The 22,356-nt window shown below is 45.5% G+C and overlaps 1 protein-coding gene across 1 annotated transcript in view; it reads left to right on the top strand.

Annotated features, from left to right (window-relative positions):
• Positions 1–22,356, top strand: part of LOC117359286 (V-type proton ATPase subunit d 1) — a 642,574-nt gene that overhangs the window by 308,556 nt on the left and 311,662 nt on the right. Inside the window, exon 4 of the mRNA XM_033941795.1 lies at positions 10,437–10,470. Coding sequence (XP_033797686.1) covers positions 10,437–10,470 — 34 coding nt within the window. The remainder of the gene's footprint in view (positions 1–10,436; positions 10,471–22,356) is intronic.

Genomic DNA, 22,356 nt, shown 5'->3' with positions numbered 1-22,356 from the left:
TGCTTACTTATGAAACAAAAGAGACAGAGTAAAAATCACTACAAATTGAAGAATATCCTTAAACACTGCTTGGTAGCGATTGTAGATACCTTTGTAAAGAAGGCCATTGTTTATTAAAGGAAATTGTGTTCGCAAATTTTGTTGCAAGGGTCAATTCATATTTATAGTATTGTAATACTAATTGCAACCAATGTTGTGAAGAAAGAGAATTGGCCGATTTCCAGTTAGAAAGAATATTTTTAAGCACTTTGGAGAGAAGAGCATCTAAGAGTTTGGTATGATTTTCATTTATAACTATTCCTAGAGTGTGAGATTTGAATATTACTGTGGAGAGAGAAATAGCAATTTGAATATCAAAAATTTACAGAATAATCTCCCATATTTATTTCCAGTATTGTAGTACATATGTGCATTCATATATCATATGAAGTAATAAGCCAACAGCTTATCCACAGTTCCAGCAATTGTTGGTCTGGAGGAGGCCTGCCAGTGAGAGCTTGTGGGGAGTCCACAGGGCTTTATGATATAGAAAAAGCATGGACTGAGACATATTTGCGGAGGCCAGTGGTCGTGTGGATTACCTTCAAAATAAAGACCAAGCATGTTTGAAGAAAGACTGCACATACTCGATTGTACCCCTTGACCCTGAAGAAAAACGTTGTTTGAAACATGCATGTCGGGAGAGGTGGCATTGATGAACGTTTGAGAGCAAACCTCGAAGCTAAGTAGCTAATTAATAAGATTAAATTAGAAGAAAAAGACATTAAGTAAGGAAATGAAGTAAACTAAAATGAAATACAATGAAGAAATAGTTATGGAGTTAAGAAATTAAGAATAAGTATGAAATTAAATGAATTTTAGAGTTTTGAGTAAATAAACAATAAAGTGGATTGATGAAGACAAGAGATTGCTGGGCATTATTTATGGTCCAGTTGATATCCGAAGGTCCATACAAATGAAAAAATAAAGAATTAATATATATATATTAACATAAACATATATAATGAAGTGTATGTTAGTATTAGACCAATAATCTATTTACAGTGTATATGGGGCCGCAATATGTAAACAGGCACCATATAGCTTTATAAGATTAGAGATTTTAAAAGAGTACAGAGAATAGTTAGTGATTTAGAGAGAAGTGACTGAAGACTACACTAACAATTGGTTAAGATTTATCAAGTGCTTAAAGAGGAGCCACAATCTTTTTCCCAAATGTTTTGCAGACTCTCAACAGATGAGATGTCGGCAGGCATTAGCATTTTGTACAAATTAGAAACCGTGTGACCATTGTGTAGTAAAATGGCGGCCTGAGTTGAAATAGAAGGGCAATGGGTGTGGAAAGTTTGTAAGAGATTTTTGTGATGCAAACAGTGATAAAGTTGCAGCCATTTATAATGACCCTTAACATCAATTGAAAATTTGTCTCTTAACCCAGAAAAAGGAATCAAAGTTTTCTCAGGGGTTAGGACATCTTGCAGTCTAAAGATACCTTTGTCTATCCATTCTTTCCAGAAAAATGGAGTTCTATTAATAAGTATTTTAGAATTGAACCAAAGATAGGCATGTGTGGATGTGTGAAAAGGAAATTCAAGCAGCTTATCAAATTCTTGTAAATACTGATATGTAGAGAGTAAAACTGGGTTTTTAATGAATGAAGTTGGCGCTGATAAAAGTGTTTTTAAGGGGATAAGTTGAGTTAGTTTTTCTTCAATCGAGTACCATGAAGGTGTGTAAGTAGAGTGGTCAGTTAACCAGTGAAGTCCCTGATGAGTAGTGAGCAGCTAGCCTTGCTCTTAAGTGTGTGGGAAAAATGAATATGACGCAAAAGATTTCCAAAAATTATTAATTTTATTTATTATCAAAAATATCTATCAAAAAGCTAGTTTTGCATCATGGAAATTTTTACAGAAGCCAAAAGCTGGCATTGCTAGCAAAAAATTCCGACTCTTTATGAGTTACACACCTATATATACATTATATGATGACATTCCTTCACTAAAATCTAACTGGTCCAAATTATTTGCTTCCATATAAGGCTTGCTTCTATACCTTCGTATGGGCGTGTCACAAAAGCATTCCTAAATGTTACATTCTTTTACCTAAAAAGTTACATTCTTATACTAAGCTTACATGATTTATAAAAAGAAATACAAAAACAGATATTGGCATATACTCACAAGAGAGAATTCATACACACAGCTTTAAATCCTTTCCTGTTACAGTCAGCCTGCTGATAAGTCCATGTCCTTAGTTAACTGAAGCAGGAGGAGAAGGAGGGACTAGCTCCCCCTCCCATCAGAGTTGCACAGAGTAGAAACAGTTGCTTAAGGTCAAAAAGGTTAAACTACAGATGTAGTCTTCTCAGAATTTCTTCAGATTTAAAATACTGTATATGAAATCAAAGTAAAATATATTATCCCAGGACAAGCAGGCAGCATATTCTTAACGCATGGGTGACGTCACCAACGGAGTCCCGGTACGGACATTTTCACTAGAAAGTTCTAGTTGGCCGCACCGCGCATGCGCGAGTGCCTTCCCGCCCGACGGAGGAGTGCGTGGTCCCCAGTTTCTTCGTTTCCGTCGGAGCGAAGAAGACGCATATGGTTTCAACGGCCGTTGAAAATATCCTTTTTGCCTTCCCGCTCGAGCTTTTTTCTCGTTTTTTCTCTTTTTCCCACTTCGGGTTCTCTTTTTTATTTGATTCAAAAAAAAAAAAAAAATCTCTCGATTTTCTCTATTTTTTGAAACCGGCCCCAGCAGGGCCTGTTGTCACCATACAGGTCTCCGGTTTTGATTTTGCGGAGGCCGTGTTTCCCTTCATGCCCCCTCAACCGGGCTTTAAGAAGTGCCAGCGGTGTGCACGCCCAATCTCCCTCACTGACCCACACAATTAGTGCTACAGTGTTTGGGTCCAGAGCATCGGGCTGACACCTGCACCCGCTGTGCCACTCTAAAGAAACGCACCTTAAAAAATCGGCAGAATCCAACAGAACATCCTTTTCGGTACCGGATCTGCTATGGAACCTGCTGCGACGTCGACGGTACCGCAAAAGTCGGCACCAGACCACTATCGACGACGCCTGATCCTTCCTCGGGGTCGCTGGCACCAGGTAAGCCGGCTAAGAAGCCTTCCACCTCTCTTGAGCGCCCCGCCTGCCACAGTGGCGACGCCGGTCCTCCCGGCCTCACGCCGACCCCGCAAACGCTCCGCCCCGATCTCGGTGAGTGCCTCGTCATCGGTCCTCCTCATCGCCGGGGCGTGGAGCAGCACCTATGGAACCGAAAAAAGAAAAAGTGGTCCCGGTGCCACCCCTGGATGACCGCATCGCAGCCATACTCCATGACAAATACAGGAACAGCTGCAGCAACAACTCCAGCACCTGTTACCGACCCTCTTGGCACAACTTCTTTTTCGGTACCAGGACCGGCCCGAGCCTCGCACCATCCCACCGGTGTCCACCCCCTCGGTGCCACTCAACACTTCCATGCCAGTCCTCTCGGCTGAACCACCCCCGTTCTCATCCTGTGGTACAGACCCGCTCAGAGGTTGATCCTCCTCGGGACCAGGAAGGGCACCGGTCTCCCCGGGACCCAGAACGGCACCGCTCTTCCCGGGACCGGGATCAGCACCGGTCTTCCTCTCCCGGTACCGTCTCCATGCGCTCTGGCAAGTCCCTTTCTAAGATCCGCCACACCGAGCCTTTCACCCCAACATCTCAGCGTGCGCACACTGATATCAGGGACCCTGACTTATGGGAAGAATCACCACCCGGTACTGAGGAGGACGCATCATCCACAGATGAGGAACCCTCAGTCACCGATACCGCTTCCAAGCCTGAGCAATCCTCTTTCACCAAATTCCTCAGGGAGATGTCGGCGGCTCTTTCTATTCCTTTAGAGTCCGACTCCAATAAAGTCCCAGGCCTTTCTGGATGCCTTAGACTTTGAACAACCTCCCAAAGAGTTCCTCAAGTTACCCGTCCATGACATACTGCGGGTAACTTTTTATAAAAATTGGGAAAATCCACTCACTGTCCCCGGAGCTCCTCGTAAACTTGACAGCCTATACAGGGTCATCCCAATTCCGGGTTTTGACAAACCTCAATTGCCCCATGAGTCTCTCCTAGTTGAGTCTACATTAAAGAAAACTCAGGGCTCCAGTGTTTATGCCTCCACCCCTCCTGGCAGAGAAGGCAAAACGATGGATAAGTTTGGCAAACGCCTTTATCAAAATGCAATGCTAGCCAACAGGGCGAATAATTACACATTTCACTTCTCATTTTATATGAAACATCTCATACAACAACTATCCGCCCTACAAAAATACATCCCTGAACGTAAAGTTCCACTCTTTCAACAACAAATTTCCAGCCTCCTTCAACTACGGAAATTCATGGTGCGCTCTATTTATGATTCATTTGAGCTGACCTCCCGAGCGTCTGCCATAGCTGTTGCCATGCGGACATCTGGCCCTGGTTGAGGATATCTGATCTTGACATCAACCACCAAGACCGCCTAGCTAACGCACCCTGTCTTGGGGACGAACTTTTTGGGGAGTCCCTGGATTCAACCACCCAGAAGCTCTCGGCACATGAGACCAGATGGGACACTCTGGTAAAACCTAAAATGAAGGCTCCACCTGCTCGTCCTTATAGACCACAGTCCTCTTATCAGCGCAGGTTCTCGGCCAGGCCTCTCAACCCGCCCCAACAGCAGCCTCGCAGACCTCGTCAACAACAACACACTCAGGCTCGCTCTCAATCTCACCAACCTGCCAAGCCTCTTCCTCCGTCAAAGCCATCTCAGCCCTTTTGACTCCTTTCTCCAGGGCATAGCCAGTCTCCCCACCATCATTACCTCTTCCTCAGCCAATCGGAGGACGTCTCCAACTCTTCCTCAGCCGTTGGGAGGTCATCACATCAGACCTGTGGGTCCTCACATCATTCGCCACGGCTACTCTCTCAACTTCCAGACTCTTCCACCAGACAATCCTCCCATAGAGTCTGCTTCTCACTCCTCCCAGTCCCTTCTCCTCCTAAGGGAGGTCCAATCCCTCCTTCTTCTCAATGCCATCGAAGAGGTTCCCACAGGACCAAAGGGGGCAGGGATTCTACTCCCGCTACTTCCTGGTTCCCAAGAAGACAGGAGACCTCCGTTCTATCCTCGATCTCCGGGACCTCAACAAGTGTCTGGTCAAGGAAAAGTTCAGAATGCTCTCCTAGGCCACGCTTTATCCTCTTTTCTCTCAACACACTGGCTATGTTCCCTGGACCTCAAAGAGGCCTACACTCGCATTCCAATCCATCTGACTTCACGTCGCTACCTCCGATTTCAGATACAGCACCGCCACTATCAGTACAAAGTGCTACCCTTTGGCCTCGCATCATCGCCCAGGGTGTTCACCAAATGCCTTATTGTGGTGGCGGCCTTTCTCAGGTCTCACAACCTCCAGGTGTTCCCCTACTTGGTACGCATTGGTTGGTGAAAGCACCTACGTCTCCACTTGTGCTACAAGCCACTCAGCACACCATCTCCTTCCTCCATCTCCTGGGGTTCGAGATCAACTACCCCAAGTCGCATCTGCTTCCCACACAGCGACTTCAGTTCATTGGAGCCGTTCTCGACACCACTCTGATGAGGGCGTTTCTCCCCTCCGACCGCCAACGGACCCTGCTCCACCTCTGCCGTCAGGTGCTCCTTCGTCACTCTATTCCAGCTCGGCAGATGATGGTCCTCCTGGGCCACATGGCCTCGACGGTCCATGTGCTTCCTCTGGCACGACTCCACCTCAGGACACCTCAATGGACCCTAGCGAACTAATGGTCACAGACCACGGATCCTCTTTCTCATCCCATCTCTGTGACATCGTCTCTTCAGCAATCTCTTCAATGGTGGTTGAACTCCTCCAATCTTTCCAGGGTCTACTCTTTCATCTACCCCCTCACTCCATGATCATAACCACAGATGCCTCCCCCTATGCATGGGGAGCTCACCTGGGAGATCTTCGCACTCAGGGACTCTGGACCCCTCAGGAGCGTCAACATCACATCAATTTCCTGGAACTCAGGGCCATGTTCTATGCCCTCAAGGCCTTCCAGCACCTTCTCTACCCTCAGGTTCTTCTCCTGTGCACAGACAACCAAGTCGCCATGTACTACATAAACAAGCAAGGCGGCACCGGATCTCCCCTTCTCTGTCAGGAGGCCATCCGCATCTGGACCTGGGCCACGGCCCGCAGTCTCTTCCTCAAGGCGAACTCCCTGGCTGACAATCTCAGCCGCATCCTTCAACCTCACGAGTGGACTCTGGATCCTCCCACACTCCGCTCCATCTTTGCTCGCTGGGGCACTCCTCAGGTGGACCTCTTTGCAGCTCCTCACAACCATCAGCTGCCCAGTTCTGTTCCAGATTCTTCTCTCCTCATCGTCTGGTCCCGGATGCATTCCTGCTCGACTGGACGGATCAGTTCCTCTATGCCTTTCCTCCACTGCCTCTGATATTGCGGACGTTATCCAAACTCCGCAGGGACAGAACCACCATGATTCTCATCGCTCCTCGGTGGCCTCGCCAACACTGGTTCTTCCCCTCTGCTCCAGCTCAGCTCCATGGGAGCCCATTCCTCTTCCTGTGTTTCCTACTCTACTTACACAGCAGCATCAGTCTCTACTACATCCAATCTGTCCTCGCTCCACCTGACAGCTTGGTTTCTCTCGGGCTGACCATCTCCAGTAGAATCTATCTCAGCCTGTCTGTCGTATTCTGGATGCCTCCAGGAAATCGGCCCACCCTCCAATGTTACCATCAGAAGTGGACCCGGTTCTCCTCTTGGTGTCTGCTTCATCATCACGATCCCACCTCATTGGCGGTGGAAACCGTACTGGACTATTTGCTCTCTCTCTCCGACGCTGGCCTCAAGTCGACCTCAATCAGAGTCCACCTCAGTGCCATCACTGCGTTCCATGAGTGCCTATCCTCGGAAAACCTCTTACGGCTCATCCCCTGGTTTCCCGGTTCATGAGAGGCCTCTTCAATGCCAAACCACCTCTGAAGCCTCCTCCAGTCGTCTGGGACCTGAATGTGGTTTTATCAGCACTCATGAAACCTCCGTTTGAGCCTCTTGCCACAACTTCACTCAAATTTCTTACATGGAAGGTGCTTTTCCTCATTGCCATCACCTCTCCCAGGAGGGTTAGTGAGCTGCATGCACTGGTTGCCGACCCCCCTTTCACTGTTTTTCACCATGACAAGGTGGTTCTACGTACTGTGACAGGGAAGTGCCTGTCAGCGGTTTAAACCCGGTTTTAAACCCTGCCTTGCAAAGGGCTGTCCCTATTCCTAAGCCCAGGAAACTGTCTAGTATCCCTGTGCCTATCACTAAGAGCCAACAGGCAGGGCAAGGCAGAGAGGCAAGGACAGACACCATAACGTCTAGTTTGGGGCACTATAATTCCTTTTATGATCCCTTGGGCAAAGATCTGACAAAACCTATGAGAAAGAAAACCAGCACAGGCATGGTTAATGAGGGGGGTGTGGCTAGCAAGCAGGACGAACCCAGAGGGAGAGTGAGATTAGGCTTGCAGCATAAAATGAGCCCAGGTGGAAACAATAGGAGGAGGGCTGAGGAGATTACGAACACTGGGGAGAATACTGGAGAGAAGACTGGAAGGAGGAATGCAGGGAAGAGCCAGGCTGCACTAAGCAGGAGAGAGCCTGCCAAGAGGTCTCTGTCCCAGACCTTAGCTAAAGCACAGCTGGTCTTACAACCCTCCCGAGTGACCAGACTTCTAACTCCTCAACAGCAGTGCAGGGAAGTAGCAAGACCTCCAGGACAGGGCTGTCCGTAGCTTGGCCCTGCAGGGAGTTCTTACCCTAGCTCAGAGAATGGTGATTCCCTAATGAATTAGAAAGGGTGTTATCTGAGAGCAGTGACATGGAATGCAATCTCGCAGCATGGGAAGCTCCAGGAGAGTCACAGATAACGAGGTATGAATGGGGGAGGGGAATGAAAGTGAATGTTTGGAAGTAGCGTTCTTTCTCCCTTAGTCTAACTGTGAACTAGCATGAATAAAGTACTTAGAGCCGAGAGGAAAAGCCTGTGAAGATAAGGAAGGAGGTGAGAACCTGTGATTAACCTCCTCAGAAAGCTTGCACGGAACTTAGAGTCCCGATATAGTTTAACCCTGAAGCAGGAACTTTGGGAGGGGACTAACAGCAGTCTGAAACGGTTGGGTTATAAAGTTCCCAAGCCCTACCCTGAGAGCTTGGGGAGTGGGGGCATTGGGCTTCAGGTGGGACAGTGCTAAAGCTTCCTAACGATTTTTTCAAACAGAAAAGCAAAATCAGGAGAAAACGTTTTTGGTTTTATTTTTGGCTTTTCTGCCTGGACATCAGGCTGGACTGTATGAAAATATGTTTTGTTTAAGTCTTCTCAACCCCGAGGGACTGCTTGAACCCTAGTGCTGTAAACTGAGGGAAATAAACGAAAAGCTGAACTTTACCACTAACGCATGCCTCCATTAATTATTTCACTGTTTTCCCAGCGGAAGTCCTCCTGGGAGCGCTTGGTCCTTACGCCTGGGGCGGGAGCTGGGTTTGCTTGCGCTAGGCTTACCCCCGGCCCCGCCACAGAGCGGAATATGGTGGCAGTGGTGGGATTTCTAGCGCCACTCACAGGAATATGCTGGAACAGTGAATTTTTTTTTTGGTTTTTCAAATTTTGTTTGAAGAATTGACTTTTGAATTGAGAAATTGCATACTGCTTGAGAGCAGGTTTGCGTGCTGCTCCAGTACAAAGAGACTGAAACAAAGTTGGAATTGCCTGTGGATTACAGTTTTTTTTTTGATTTTGGGACAGTGATTATTAACGTCTCATTTCTTTGGAGTTTTGGTGAAATCTCACGGAGATTGCTGGAGAGCGAGGCTACAAGGCCGGAGATCCTGGTCGGAGGACGAGGACCGGAGTGAGCCCAGCAGCGTTCGAGGGGAAAGGCGACCAGAGAGCAGTGTATGCGGAAAGGAGATCGATTCCTGGGGAGGAAAAAACCCAAAGGCGCAGACTCATCAGTGCCTGAGGTAAGGGTACCTTAGGGTGCTGGTGAGGGATTCTGAGTCAAAAGGTTTCCTGTTGCAGGGAAGGGAGAGGGAAAGGTGTTTAAGAGCCACACTTGGTTTGTGTTCTCGTTTCCCTTGCCTTCCAGATGGAGTCGGCCAAGCCTACAGCAGCGTGGGAGGTCGAGCGGCGACAGCTGGCAGAGGCGATGAGGGAGTCGGTACGGACCCAAATGGACTTGTGGAAGCCGATCAGACCGCCCAACAAACTCGTCATGCCAAGCTACTACATATGCTCGGGGAGCAAGTGCAGGCTATGCATAAGCTGGCACAGCGGCAAGTGATTGAACCAACCCCAGCGGACCCGGTAGGAGCTTCCTTTGCGGAGCCTATTAGACTGAATAAGCTTAGTACCAGAGGACGATATTGAAGACTTTTTGTTAGCTTTTGAAAGGGTGTCTGGGGCATCTCACTGGCCTTCGGACCAGTGGGCAATAAAACTTATTCCCTGCTTAGCGGGACGAGCACTAGAGGCTTATAGAACTTTAAATGCTGAGCAAGCCTCAGACTATAAATGTTTAAAGGAAGTACTGCTAGAATATCTGGGACATACTCCAGAGCAATACCGAATGCAGTTTCGGTCCTTAAAAATGGAACCCGGAGAGCGACCTAAGGCCCTAGCGCAGAGGCTTAAGCGTCTCTGCGAGAGATGGTTAACCCCTTTTCTGCAAAGTCTCCCAGCGGTGATAGCAGAGCTGGTAAGAGAGCAATTTATGGAGGCAGTTCCAGGCTCTTTACGAGACTGGTTAGCCAGGCAGGGAGCTCCAACCCTAGGTCAGACCGTGGCCATTGCGGAAGCCTTCCTGGAGGCTCAGATCCCCTCTAGAACCCAAGGGTCTAGGCGAACACCCTGGGAAGAAACCTCACGAACACGGGGGTCTAGTCACACCACCCCGAGTAGGTATAATTAGAGCACCTCCAGGGATCGAGCCTTTCGCTGTTTCTCCTGTGGGAAAATGGGTCACCGGAGCACACAGTGTAAAGGGAAGCTGAACCTGGCTAGTAGGAAGGAATACTCAAGTCCTAGGGAAGGGGGGAATACTTTCTGCCCGTTAGGATAGGGGGAGTGCCTGCGACTGCTTTATTAGACTCTGGGGCGAATCAGTCATGCGTCTCCAGGGCCTTATGGAGGGCCATACGTAATAAAAAGGGAGGTCAGGTGGATAAATCTAGAGGCATGTCTAAAATTCAATGCATGCATGGCACGACCATTCCCTATGAACTCCGAAGAGTATGGTTAGAATACGGGGGAGGAAAACAGCCCCTAGAGGTAGTAGTCATGCCAACACCTCCCTATGATCTCATATTAGGGAGGGAATGGGCAGGTTTCCAAGAGTGCATGAGGGAGCGGGAAGAGATGTCCCGGTCCAGGCATAAGGAGGGGTGGACACTACAGGGGAAAGGGGAGCCCCGGGATGCAGAACTAGGGGAAATTTTTCCTTGGGAGGATGCGCTTATGGAAGCACCCTCCCGAAAAATTAAGAAAACCCGGACAGAAAGGAGGGCGGACAAAGTCACATACTCCCAAGAATTAAGGTCAGGGGGAGATCTGGCTTGGAGGCCCTGGCAACCATGGGAGGTGATGCAGAAGTTCCCGACCCTGAGACAAGAACAAAGAACTGATCGGTCCTTACAATACATATGGGCGCAAGTGAGGCAGCCAGGGGGGAGGTACAGACGGTTCCAAATAGAAGGAGGCCTGGTATATTATTTGACCTGGGATAAGGAAATGGGGAGGCAACATAGACATCTGGTAGTACCCCATTCCTTTAGAAGGAGGATGTTTTGGGTCGCCCATCTTGACCCCAAAACGAGTCACCTTTCGGAGGCCCAAACCCTGAGCCGGGCAAAGGCTCAGTTTTATTGGCCTTCCTTACCACAAGATATTGGGATCTGGTACCAAGAATGTAAACTCTGTCATTCCAGACCCGAGCCCAAAGAACAGTCAGGAGGGGTCCGGGACCAAGACAAGAGGGAAAGAGTGGTAGAGTTGGGACTTGCTGAAAAGGAGAGCTGCGGAGTAAAGTTGAAGTTTGTGCGGCTGTCTAATAGAGCGAGATCTCCCTATAAGGCAACGAACCAAGCCGCAGGGTTTGACTTAAGCAGTGCCCAAGAGAGAGTAGTACCCAGGGGAGGTCGGGAGGTCATAAGTACGGATTTACAGATATCTTTACCCTCCGGTTGCTACGGGAGGATAGCACCTCGATCCGGACTGGCCCTTAGGCATGGGCTATGTGTGGGAGCAGGGGTAGTGGATCCCGACTATAGGGGGCCCCTGAAAATACTCCTCTTCAATTTAGGGGAGGAGGATTATAGCGTAAGAGAAGGAGACCGAATAGCCCAATTAATTTGTGAAAAGGTTTCTCTTCCAGAGCTACAGGAAGAAGAGAGTTTAGAAGAAACGGGGCGAGGAAACTAGGGTTGGGGTTCCACGGGGGTGGATGAAGCGCAAACCTGGGGAAAACAGAACATGGACATAGTGTCACGTATGGAGGAAGGGATAGAACCCCTGCCCAAGGATAAAAGTACTGATAGTGTTTTGAGGGGGGGGTATGTGACAGGGAAGTGCCTGTCAGCGGTTTAAACCCGGTTTTAAACCCTGCCTTGCAAAGGGCTATCCCTATTCCTAAGCCCAGGAAACTGTCTAGTATCCCTGTGCCTATCACTAAGAGCCAACAGGCAGGGCAAGGCAGAGAAGCAAGGACAGAAACCATAACGTCTAGTTTGGGGCACTATAATTCCTTTTATGATCCCTTGGGCAAAGATCTGACAAAACCTATGAGAAAGAAAACCAGCACAGGCATGGTTAATGAGGGGTGTGTGGCTAGCAAGCAGGACAAACCCAGAGGGAGAGTGAGATTAGGCTTGCAGCATAAAATGAGCCCAGGTGGAAACAATAGGAGGAGGGCTGAGGAGATTACGAACACTGGGGAGAATACTGGAGAGAAGACTGGAAGGAGGAATGCAGGGAAGAGCCAGGCTGCACTAAGCAGGAGAGAGCCTGCCAAGAGGTCTCTGTCCCAGACCTTAGCTAAAGCACAGCTGGTCTTACAACCCTCCCGAGTGACCAGACTTCTAACTCCTCAACAGCAGTGCAGGGAAGTAGCAAGACCTCCAGGACAGGGCTGTCCGTTAGCTGGCCCTGCAGGGAGTTCTTACCCTAGCTCAGAGAATGGTGATTCCCTAATGGAATTAGAAAGGGTGTTATCTGAGAGCAGTGACATGGAATGCAATCTCGCAGCATGGGAGCTCCAGGAGAGTCACAGATAACGAGGTATGAATGGGGGAGGGGAATGAAAGTGAATGTTTGGAAGTAGCGTTCTTTCTCCCTTAGTCTAACTGTGAACTAGCATGAATAAAGTACTTAGAGCCCGAGAGGAAAGCCTGTGAAGATAAGGAAGGCGGTGAGAATCTGTGATTAACCTCCTCAGAAAGCTTGCACGGAACTTAGAGTCCCGATATAGTTTAACCCTGAAGCAGGAACTTTGGGAGGGGACTAACAGCAGTCTGAAACGGTTGGGTTATAAAGTTCCCAAGCCCTACCCTGAGAGCTTGGGGGAGTGGGGGCATTGGGCTTCAGGTGGGACAGTGCTAAAGCTTCCTAACGATTTTTTCAAACAGAAAAAGCAAAATCAGGAGAAAACGTTTTTGGTTTTATTTTTGGCTTTTCTGCCTGGACATCAGGCTGGACTGTATGAAAATATGTTTTGTTTAAGTCTTCTCAACCCCGAGGGACTGCTTGAACCCTAGTGCTGTAAACTGAGGGAAATAAACGAAAAGCTGAACTTTACCACTAACGCAGCCTCCATTAATTATTTCACTGTTTCCCAGCGGAAGTCCTCCTGGGAGCGCTTGGTCCTTACGCCTGGGGCGGGAGCTGGGTTGCTTGCGCTAGGCTTACCCCCGGCCCCGCCACAGTACCCATCCTAAATTCCTTCCCAAGGTGGTCTCGGAATTTCACCTCAACCACACCACATTGTGTTGCCTGTCTTTTTCCCCAAACCCCATTCTCATCCTGGGGAACAGGCATTGCACACGCTGGACTGTCAGCGTGCCCTTGCTTACTACCTTGACCGTACCAGGGCTCACCGCTCATCTCCTCAGCTCCTTTTGTCCTTCGACCCTAACCGTCTAGGTCGTCCTGTCTCCAAACGGACGCTTTCCAACTGGCTTGCTGCCTGCATTGCGTTCTGTTATGCTCGGGCCGGTCTCTCACTGGAAGGTGCTGTCATGGCCCATAGGGTCAGAGCTATGGCTGCTTCTGTGGCTTTCCTCCGTTCCACGCCCATCGAGGAAATCTGCAAGGCTGCCACTTGGTCCTCAGTTCACACATTCACTACTCACTACTGTCTGGATACCTTCTCCAGACGGGATGGGCACTTCGGCCAATCTGTGTTACACAATTTATTTTCCTAATGGCCAACCATCCCTCCTCCCTCTCTGTTAGCTTGGAGGTCACCCATGCGTTAAGAATATGCTGCCTGCTTGTCCTGGGATAAAGCACAGTTACTTACCGTAACAGGTGTTATCCAGGGACAGCAGGCAGATATTCTTACGACCCACCCACCTCCCCAGGTTGGCTTCTTAGCTGGCTTATCTTAACTGGGGACCACACACTCCTCCGTTGGGCGGGAAGGCACTCGCGCATGCGCGGTGCGGTCAACTAGAACTTTCTAGTGAAAAATGTCCGTACCGGGGCTCCGTCGGTGACGTCACCCATGCGTTAAGAATATCTGCCTGCTGTCCCTGGATAACACCTGTTACGGTAAGTAACTGTGCTTTCTAATCTACACTTGTTACCTATAGCTACATAAGTAAATTCCTATTGTGTAGTTTTAATGACTTACTGACTTACTAAAATTTACTAAAACTTAATTCTGGATCTAATACAATGATATTGCACATGTGTATTCGATTAGCAAAATCAGGGCCCCTTGGAATGTAAGGCAACCAGGTCAGAGCCAACTCCTATCTGCCTATGACTTCTCTAAGGACCTGCCTAGACCAGACTGGACACACATCTGAACAAAGAAACCTTATGAAACTTAAGCTTTGCCATCGGAAGTGAATTTGCTATGGTGCTTATCAATCATACTAATGTCCCAGTCTACCTTCCTGTTCCTTCAAGCACATAGCACATGTGAAATCAATATGTTAAATTCCCATCTTTTGCCTCTCTGATTATTATGGTCTGGTTTATCCAATATCTTCTGGTTTCATATACTTATGTATAGCCACTAATAACACATTCTCACCTGCTCTTGGATTAGGCCTTATCTAGCAACACATTTTTTCTAACTAGTGAATCCTGTGCAATGTGAGAAAGTGTAATGGTTGAATTTTTTATTTCATGTTTGCTCATTTCACCAAAACCTACCTGTCCAGGTTAATAAGCTGGCCTTCCCCAGGCTTATTTAAGGCACAGAACAACCTCAGCAGTGAAGGCTTTATGATAACTAAGAAAATCAGGAAAGAACACTCCTCCTTTTTCTCTTTTCAGTTTAAGCTTTCTGAAAGCCACTCTGGGTTGTTTTTGTTTCCATAGGAAAGCAGAGAGGATACGATCTATATTTTTGTAGGAGACCTGGAATATTACAGGGATCATTAGTAAAATATAATTTATTTTTGGTGCGATCATCATTTTGATCTTTTCTAACTGACCCCACCAGGTTAAATTGAGTGGGTGCCAAGAGTGGGTTATTGTTTTAATTGTTGAGATCACAGGCTGCCGATGGAGGCAAGGGTCGTCTTCAAGTTTGCCTGCCTCTGCTTCAAAATCATAACAGATTCATCCCCAATCTACCTGTCGCACCATTTTGAATTTCCAGGCACCACTTGCACACGTAATGCCTATATATTTGCCTTCCCATCCTCGAGGGGCTGTATTTACAAGAGATTCCTCAATAGATCACTGTTATTCCAAGCAGGCAAATTGAATAAATGTCTAACCACCCTCATTTCATATTCACCCTCCTACCAAACCTTCAGGAAATCAATTAAAACCTATCTCTTTAATAAATTTCTCCAACTCCTTCCTGCCTTGTTATATCTCTGAAATACTTCCGGATATATCTGACTACTCTCGGCTTGCTAATGTAATTTGGAAGTCTTTTCTGTAACACCACTGTCTGTGTACAGTCTTCTAAACCGCTTTGAACTGCTTGTGGTATTGTGGTATACAAAATAAAGTTGTTATTATTATTATTATTATTATTAATAGCAATTGTATCAGCTAAGGAGTGAGAAAGTTCTATGTCAAGATATTTAAGCTTGGTTGGTACCCATACCAGACCATGTGAAGTGATTGAATCAGAGTGTGTGAGCAAATTTAGAGGTAGGGATTCCGTTTTATGTTGATTTATTTTGTACCCAGTAAAAGTAGAGAATTCTGCAAAAGTGTTCAAGATCACAGGGATTGACGTGTCCGGATCAGAAACATATAAAAGGACGTCATCTGCATACGCGGATAATTTGATATCCAAAGAGCCTATCGAGAGTCCCTTAAAATCTGCATTCATTCGCAGTGCGATAAGAAGTGGTTCAAGAGCAAGGTTAAATAAGTATAGAGACAGGGGACAACCCTGACGAGTACCACGTTGTAAATGAAAAGGAGGAGATAAGGAATTATTTACTATAATTGTTGCAGATGGGCTAGTATAGAGGGTTTGTATCATTTTGATGATACTAAGCGGGGCATCAAACCATTTAAGAACTAAAAAAAGATATTTAAATTCTACTCTTGTCGAATGCTTTCTCTGCATCAATCGAGATAGCCATAGCAGGGGCTGAAAGAGATTGCGCAATGTGAGAGGCATGAAAAAAAACCGTGTATTATCAGAAATTAGTCTACCTGACATGAATCCAGTTTGATTGGGGTGGATAACTTGGTTAATAATAGATTTAAGCCTGTTAGAAAGGACTTTTGGAAAATTTTGTAGTCAACATTGAGAAGAGAAATAGGTCTAAAATTTTGTAGAAGAAGAGGATCTCTGTGAGGTTTAGGTATGACAGTTACGACATCCTCCGTGAATCTGGTAAAGGAACCGATTCTGGAGAAGGTGCTGATAAAAATTAGGAAGCCATTTGAATAGATCAGATTTAAAGAGTCTAGAAAACTCTATTGGTATGCCATCTGGTCCAGGTGATTTTCCAGTAGACATTTGTTTAATGTCTGTGAGTATCTCTTCCTCAGAAATATCTTTTTCTAAGAAATCAATCAGATGAATTCCATTTGTGTCCTGCCAATTTGTGAAGAAAGTTTTGAATGTGAGAATCCTCTAAATTTGATTCTGATTGATATAAAGTAGCATAAAATTCGGAAAAGACTTTAAGGATATCTGGAAGAGCACTGACCATTGTATCATTTACATCTTTTATAGCTGTGACATGTAATTTTTCCATTTTCCATTTAAGATAGTTGGTTAACATTTTGCTCGATTTATTACTTTCAGCATACAATCTAGCTTTAATAACAAATATTTCCTGTCCTGCTTGCATTGAAAGCTTTTTATTGTATTTGTATTTTAATTGGCAAAGTTTGTTATAGACAGGAGGGTCATTAGAAGTAATATATTTAGATTCCTCTATTTTAATTGAAGATTCTAGGTGTAATAAGTCAGCTTTATCCAATTTGGTTTTAAATGCCGCCATGGAGATAAGTTCGCCCCGTAGAGTTGATTTAAAGGATTCCCAAAGGGTTGTAGGAGCTACGTCAGAGCTATTGTTGATAGTAAAAAATTCTTGAATGAATTTTTTGATGTGAGGGATGTTATCTTCTACTAGAAGTGAAGGTTGTAACCTCCACAAAGGAGATCAGGGAAGGCTCATCCCATATTATGCAAGCGAGATTAAGGTTATTGCATGATCTGAGATAAGGATTGGGGAAATATTCGATGAGGCTGCCGATTGTAAAGGGAATGTGAAATGAAAATATAGTCTATGTGAGAAAAACAATGATGAGGAATAGAGTGATGGGTATACTCTCGAGAATCGGGATGTTGAAGTCTCGAGGATCTGTTAGAATTAATTGCTGTATCATGGAGGGAAATGCAGATGTGGATCTCTGCTGAGAGAATTTATGTTTAGATTATCTATCCAAGACATAATCTACTAAAGACAGACATGGGGTGCCGCAAGGCTCAGTGGTTGGACCCATGCTCTTCAACATCTTTATAAACGATCTGGACATAGGTATGACGAGTGAGGTGATCAAATTTGTGGATGATACAAAGTTATTCAGAATAGTGAAGATGCGGGGGGATTGTGAAGATCTGCAAAGGGATATAATCAGGCTCAAGGAATGGGCATCAACATGGCAGATGAGGTTCAACGTGGATAAGTATAAGGTGATGCATGTCGGTAAGAAAAATCTTATGCACGAATATAGGATGTCTGGGGCAGTACTTGGAGAGACCTCCCTGGAAAGAGACTTGGGAGTTCTGATCGATAAGTCGATGAAGCCGTCAACGCAATGTGCGGCAACGGTGAAAAGGGCGAACAGAATGCTAGGAATGATTAAGAAGGGGATCACGAACAGATCGGCAAAGGTTATCATGTCACTGTACTGGGCCATGGTGTGCCCTCACCTGGAGTACTGCGTCCAGCAATGGTCACCGTACATGAAAAAGGACACAGTACTACTCGAGAGGGTCCAGAGAAGAGCGACTAAGATGGTTAAGGGGCTGGAGGAGTTGCCGTATAGCGAAAGATTAGAGAAACTGGGCCTCTTCTCCCTTGAGCAGAGGAGATTGAGAGGGGACATGATCGAAACATTCAAGGTACTGAAGGGAATAGACTTAGTAGATAAGGACAGATTGTTTACCCTCTCCAAGGTAGGGAGAACGAGAGGGCACTCTCTAAAATTGAAAGGGGATAGATTCCGTACGAACGTAAGGAAGTTCTTCTTCACCCAGAGAGTGGTAGAAAACTGGAACGCTCTTCCGGAGACAGTCATATTGGAAAACACCCTCCAGGAATTCAAGACAAAGTTAGACAAGTTCCTGCTGAACCGAAACGTATGCAGGTAGGGCTAGTCTCAGGGCGCTGGTTTAGACCAGAGGGCCGCCGCATGAGCGAATTGCTGGGCACGATGGACCACTGGTCTGACCCAGCAGCGGCAATTCTTATGTTCTCCTGCTACTATTAAGGGGTAGGGTTCAAGCTCTTGGATCTTGTTGATAAGATTGAGAAAAAATTCCAGAGAATCTGAGTTGGGAACATATACATTTACCAACAGTAAGATGACATCATTCAGTTTAACCTGCTATTATCCATCTATCCTCTGGGTCTATATATTGTTATAGAATTTGGACATTAAGTGATTTGTGAAAGAGAATCAAAACTCCACCTTTTCTACCTTTAGAGGGAGAATCGATAGAAGATTTAATCCATTTACAAGTTTTGGTGAGATAGGAGGTATCTGGCACATGAGTTTCTTGTAATATAATTATGCTAGGTGCATATTTCTTAAGATGAATTAGAAGTTTTTTCCTTTTAATGGGATTTTTAAGACCGTTTCTAATATATAATGTTGATGGATGAACGTTTTACATTAGTCTAGGGCTGCTTAATTGGGGTTTGTTAAAGTTGTTGATGATGTACGGCAATATTGTGTAAGCACAACAAACAAATGTAAGGAGCATTGAATATTGTAGTGTAACAGTAACATAGTAGATGACGGCAGATAAAGATCCGAATGGTCCATCCAGTCTACCCAACTTGATTCGATTTAAATTTTTAAATACTTGTGTGTCTCAAAACTAACGGTAACAGGAACACTAAAGGTTCCAACCTATAGGGAGAACTATGCAATGGAGTCATTCTCTCTGGCTATAAGACTAAAATGAGTATATTTAAGCATCCAGGAAACATAGAAATGTTATATGCATGTGATTCATACAGGTCACATGAATTCTAAATCTAAAAAATGGAAGATAGAAAAGTGGTGTACTGAGTTCCTTATATTTGAGAAAGTAATTGGTAGGGTGAATAATCAGCATATGGGTCAGTAAACATCATGTATATAACATATATGAAAGTCATTCTGTTAAATGGTATAGTACCCATAAAGATAAGCATAAAAACAATGTTGTCTCATATATCTTTCACAAATATCATTCTATAGTTCATTTTTTTTCTTTATGTCATTTTTGATTATTATTAAATTTTGTTAGTGCTCACCTTTCCCCAATGGTATAGGTGTATAGGGAAGGCAATAGCAAGAAATGTGATATACAATTAATTAATCTAGTAGTCGGGGATAAGAAGAACCATAGGACATCAATCCTAGCTAAAAACTTGCTGTGTTTGGGATAACTAGAGAGGTCAGGAACCAATAAGGTTATTTCAGAGATATATTGTGGATGCTTAGTTTTCTAAGGCAAAGTGTACCAGTAGGAATTAACAGCAACACTTTATTATCACAAAAGATGTATTCTAAGTAGAGGAAATAGGTGAGGCAGGAAATGCAGTGAAAAGTAAATCAAAACCCTAGACCTAGAGTATGTTCAATCACAATAGAGATTTATCATCTTTACTAACATTCATAAACAGCAAGATGAAGCATGATAGCGGAAAGATCAGCAAGTTTACAATTACATAGTGAATGACATGAGGCAAGTTATATAGTGTGGATCAGGGGTGCCCGCAATTTTTTGGCTTACGAGCTACTTTTAAAATGACCAAGTCAAAATGATATACCAACAATAAAATTTTAAAAAACACAAGCACACTGTACACACAGAAAATGTTAATTATCATTTATATTTGGGGTTATTTTCAAAGAGGTCAAGGCAGATAATTTTAAAATATGCAATGTCACCTCAGTAACAACTATACAAAAATAGACAAATATACCCCCTCCCTTTTTACTAAACCGTGATAGCAGTTTTTAGCGCAGGGAGCTGCACTGAATGCCCCGCGCTGCTCTCAACACTCATAGGCTCCCCTGCGCTAAAATCCACTACTGCGGTTTAGTAAAAAGGAACCATAGTGCAAAATATAGACAGCAGATATAAATTCTCAAAATGGACACATTTTGATCACTAAATTGAAAATAAAATAATTTTTCCTACTTTTGTTGTCTGGTGATTTCATGAGTCTCTGGTTGCACTTTCTTCTTCTGACTGTGCATGTAATATTTCTTTCCTTTATTCTGCCTCCTGCATGCTTCGTCTCCTCCGGACCTCATTCCATTCCCCAACCAACATCTCTGTCCTTCCATAAGTCCAACTTTTTCTTCCTCTCTCCCTGCCTGCCACCTGCCACACTTCATTCCCTCCCCTTCATTCATTGCCCCCTTCCCTTTCTTCTTTTCTGTCTCCCTGCCCCCTTTCTTACTTTCTTTCTCTCTGCTGTCTTACTATCTTCCTGCCCCCTTTCTTTGTCTCCATGCCCACCTTTCTTTCCTCTTGTCTCCATGCCCCCCCTTCATTTTTTCTGTCTCCCTGTTCTTCCTCCCTGTCTTTCTGTCTCCCCTTTTTTTCTCCCCAAGCCACCACCCGAGCTGTCTGGGAACAGGCCCCCAAACCACTGCCAATGTTGCCGCTGAGTTCTCCCTGTTTCCCGACGCCGCATCAGGCCAGCAGCCTTCCCCCCTGTCGTCAGTTCTAATCGGGGGGTAGGCTGGCTTGCCCGGGATGGGTTCCGCGATCGACTCGCATTGCCTTTGGGATCGACTGGTCGATCGCGATCGACCTTTTGGGCACCCCTGGTGTAGATATTTGTGAACATGAAGAGGGTTTAGGGGGGAACCCTATCATAAGAAGAGAAAAAAAAAAGAAAGAAAATCGTGAAATCAGCAAATACCATTTAAATATCAAGAAGTCTTGCTATATTCAGGATAGCAATGAAATGGAAAATGTATGTTGCTGAAGGAGAAATTACTTAAGTAGTAGTAGGATTATAAGACTAATAAAACCTGATCGTAGAGGTGATTGTGAGGAATTCCAGCATAGAATCAAATAAATCACAGAGCATTACCATATATTTCTGAGGGTTGTAATCACAGTGAGGGGAGATTCAGAGAAGAGAAAAATTAGTTCTGAGGGTATGCTAAGAATTAGTTCAGGGTATAGTATTCTCCACATGCATTTCAGCAAACATTCAGTCATTAGAAATCAAGCGAGAGAGGTGAAACAGGGTCACAATGACATATCATACAGGCTTAGAGAACAGACATTAGAACAGGGGTATCCAACCTGTGGCCCGAGGGCCGCATGCAGCCCTGTGAAGTATTTTTTGCAGTCCCGATCAAGGGCGATGCAGTATTTTCCTCTGCTGTCCCCGGGTGTTTACCGTCTTGCCGGCTCCCTCCTTTGTCTTGCAACATTTGTGCAGCCCCAGAAACATTTTTTTCGGCCAATGCAGCCCAGGGAAGCCAAAAGATTGGACACCCCTGCATTAGAAGAATCAAACAGAGTACCTTTTTGGAGAAAAAGCAGGTCAACCCATCTGGGGGTGCTGTTTTTTTCTGTAATAACCATGCTGCAAAAAAACCCCACACAAAACAAAACCTAATAACAGCGGCATCCGCTGCCCCATCTCGACTGCAATCAGCATCAGGGCCACGATCGTCACCGGCTTGCAAGAGATCTCTCATCTCGCAGCAAAGTTCTGGAGGAATGTTCGCCCCTAGATAAATTGTGATGTAAGCTACCAACAACAGCAGAGGCCGCCACCCTGAGGCCACCATAACCAGCAGCAGGGCTGCAAACATCACCGCCGCTGCATGACAGGTCCCGTTCCCCTCTACAGGGCTCCAGAACAGCAGTCACCTTACAGAAAGCCATATGACAAGAGCTGCGATCAGTAGCGGCAGCCACCGCTCCAACCCGACCTCAGTCAGCGTCAGAGCTGTGACTACCGCAGCCACGCAATTAATTCACCCCCCCCCCCTCACTCAGTATCAGGTCTGAGGGAACAACAAGATGGTGTCCAGAGAGGGTAACCACCCGTTAAAATTAAGTAACACTGGAAAGAAAAACACAGTAAGTAAGGTTGAAAACAAACTAACAAAATGTTTAAGTGAAAACCCGGAGAGAGGGAGTTAGGTCACTAGTATCTATCGGAAAGTAGCTCTGTCCCTAAAATGGCTTGTTAGGGCTCACAGCGTAAAAGCGGGAAAAACCATTACTGTGTGCAATTAGAAAGAAGAGCAAGTAAATTCATATTTTTAGCATTATGTAGAAACAACAGTTAAGCAGACAATATTGATTGTGGATTAGAGAAAGTAAGGAAACAATGATA

Source organism: Geotrypetes seraphini, chromosome 4, assembly GCF_902459505.1.
Source record: "Geotrypetes seraphini chromosome 4, aGeoSer1.1, whole genome shotgun sequence".
In the NCBI taxonomy this organism is placed as follows: domain Eukaryota; kingdom Metazoa; phylum Chordata; class Amphibia; order Gymnophiona; family Dermophiidae; genus Geotrypetes; species Geotrypetes seraphini.
This window is presented reverse-complemented; position numbering and strand designations above follow the sequence as displayed.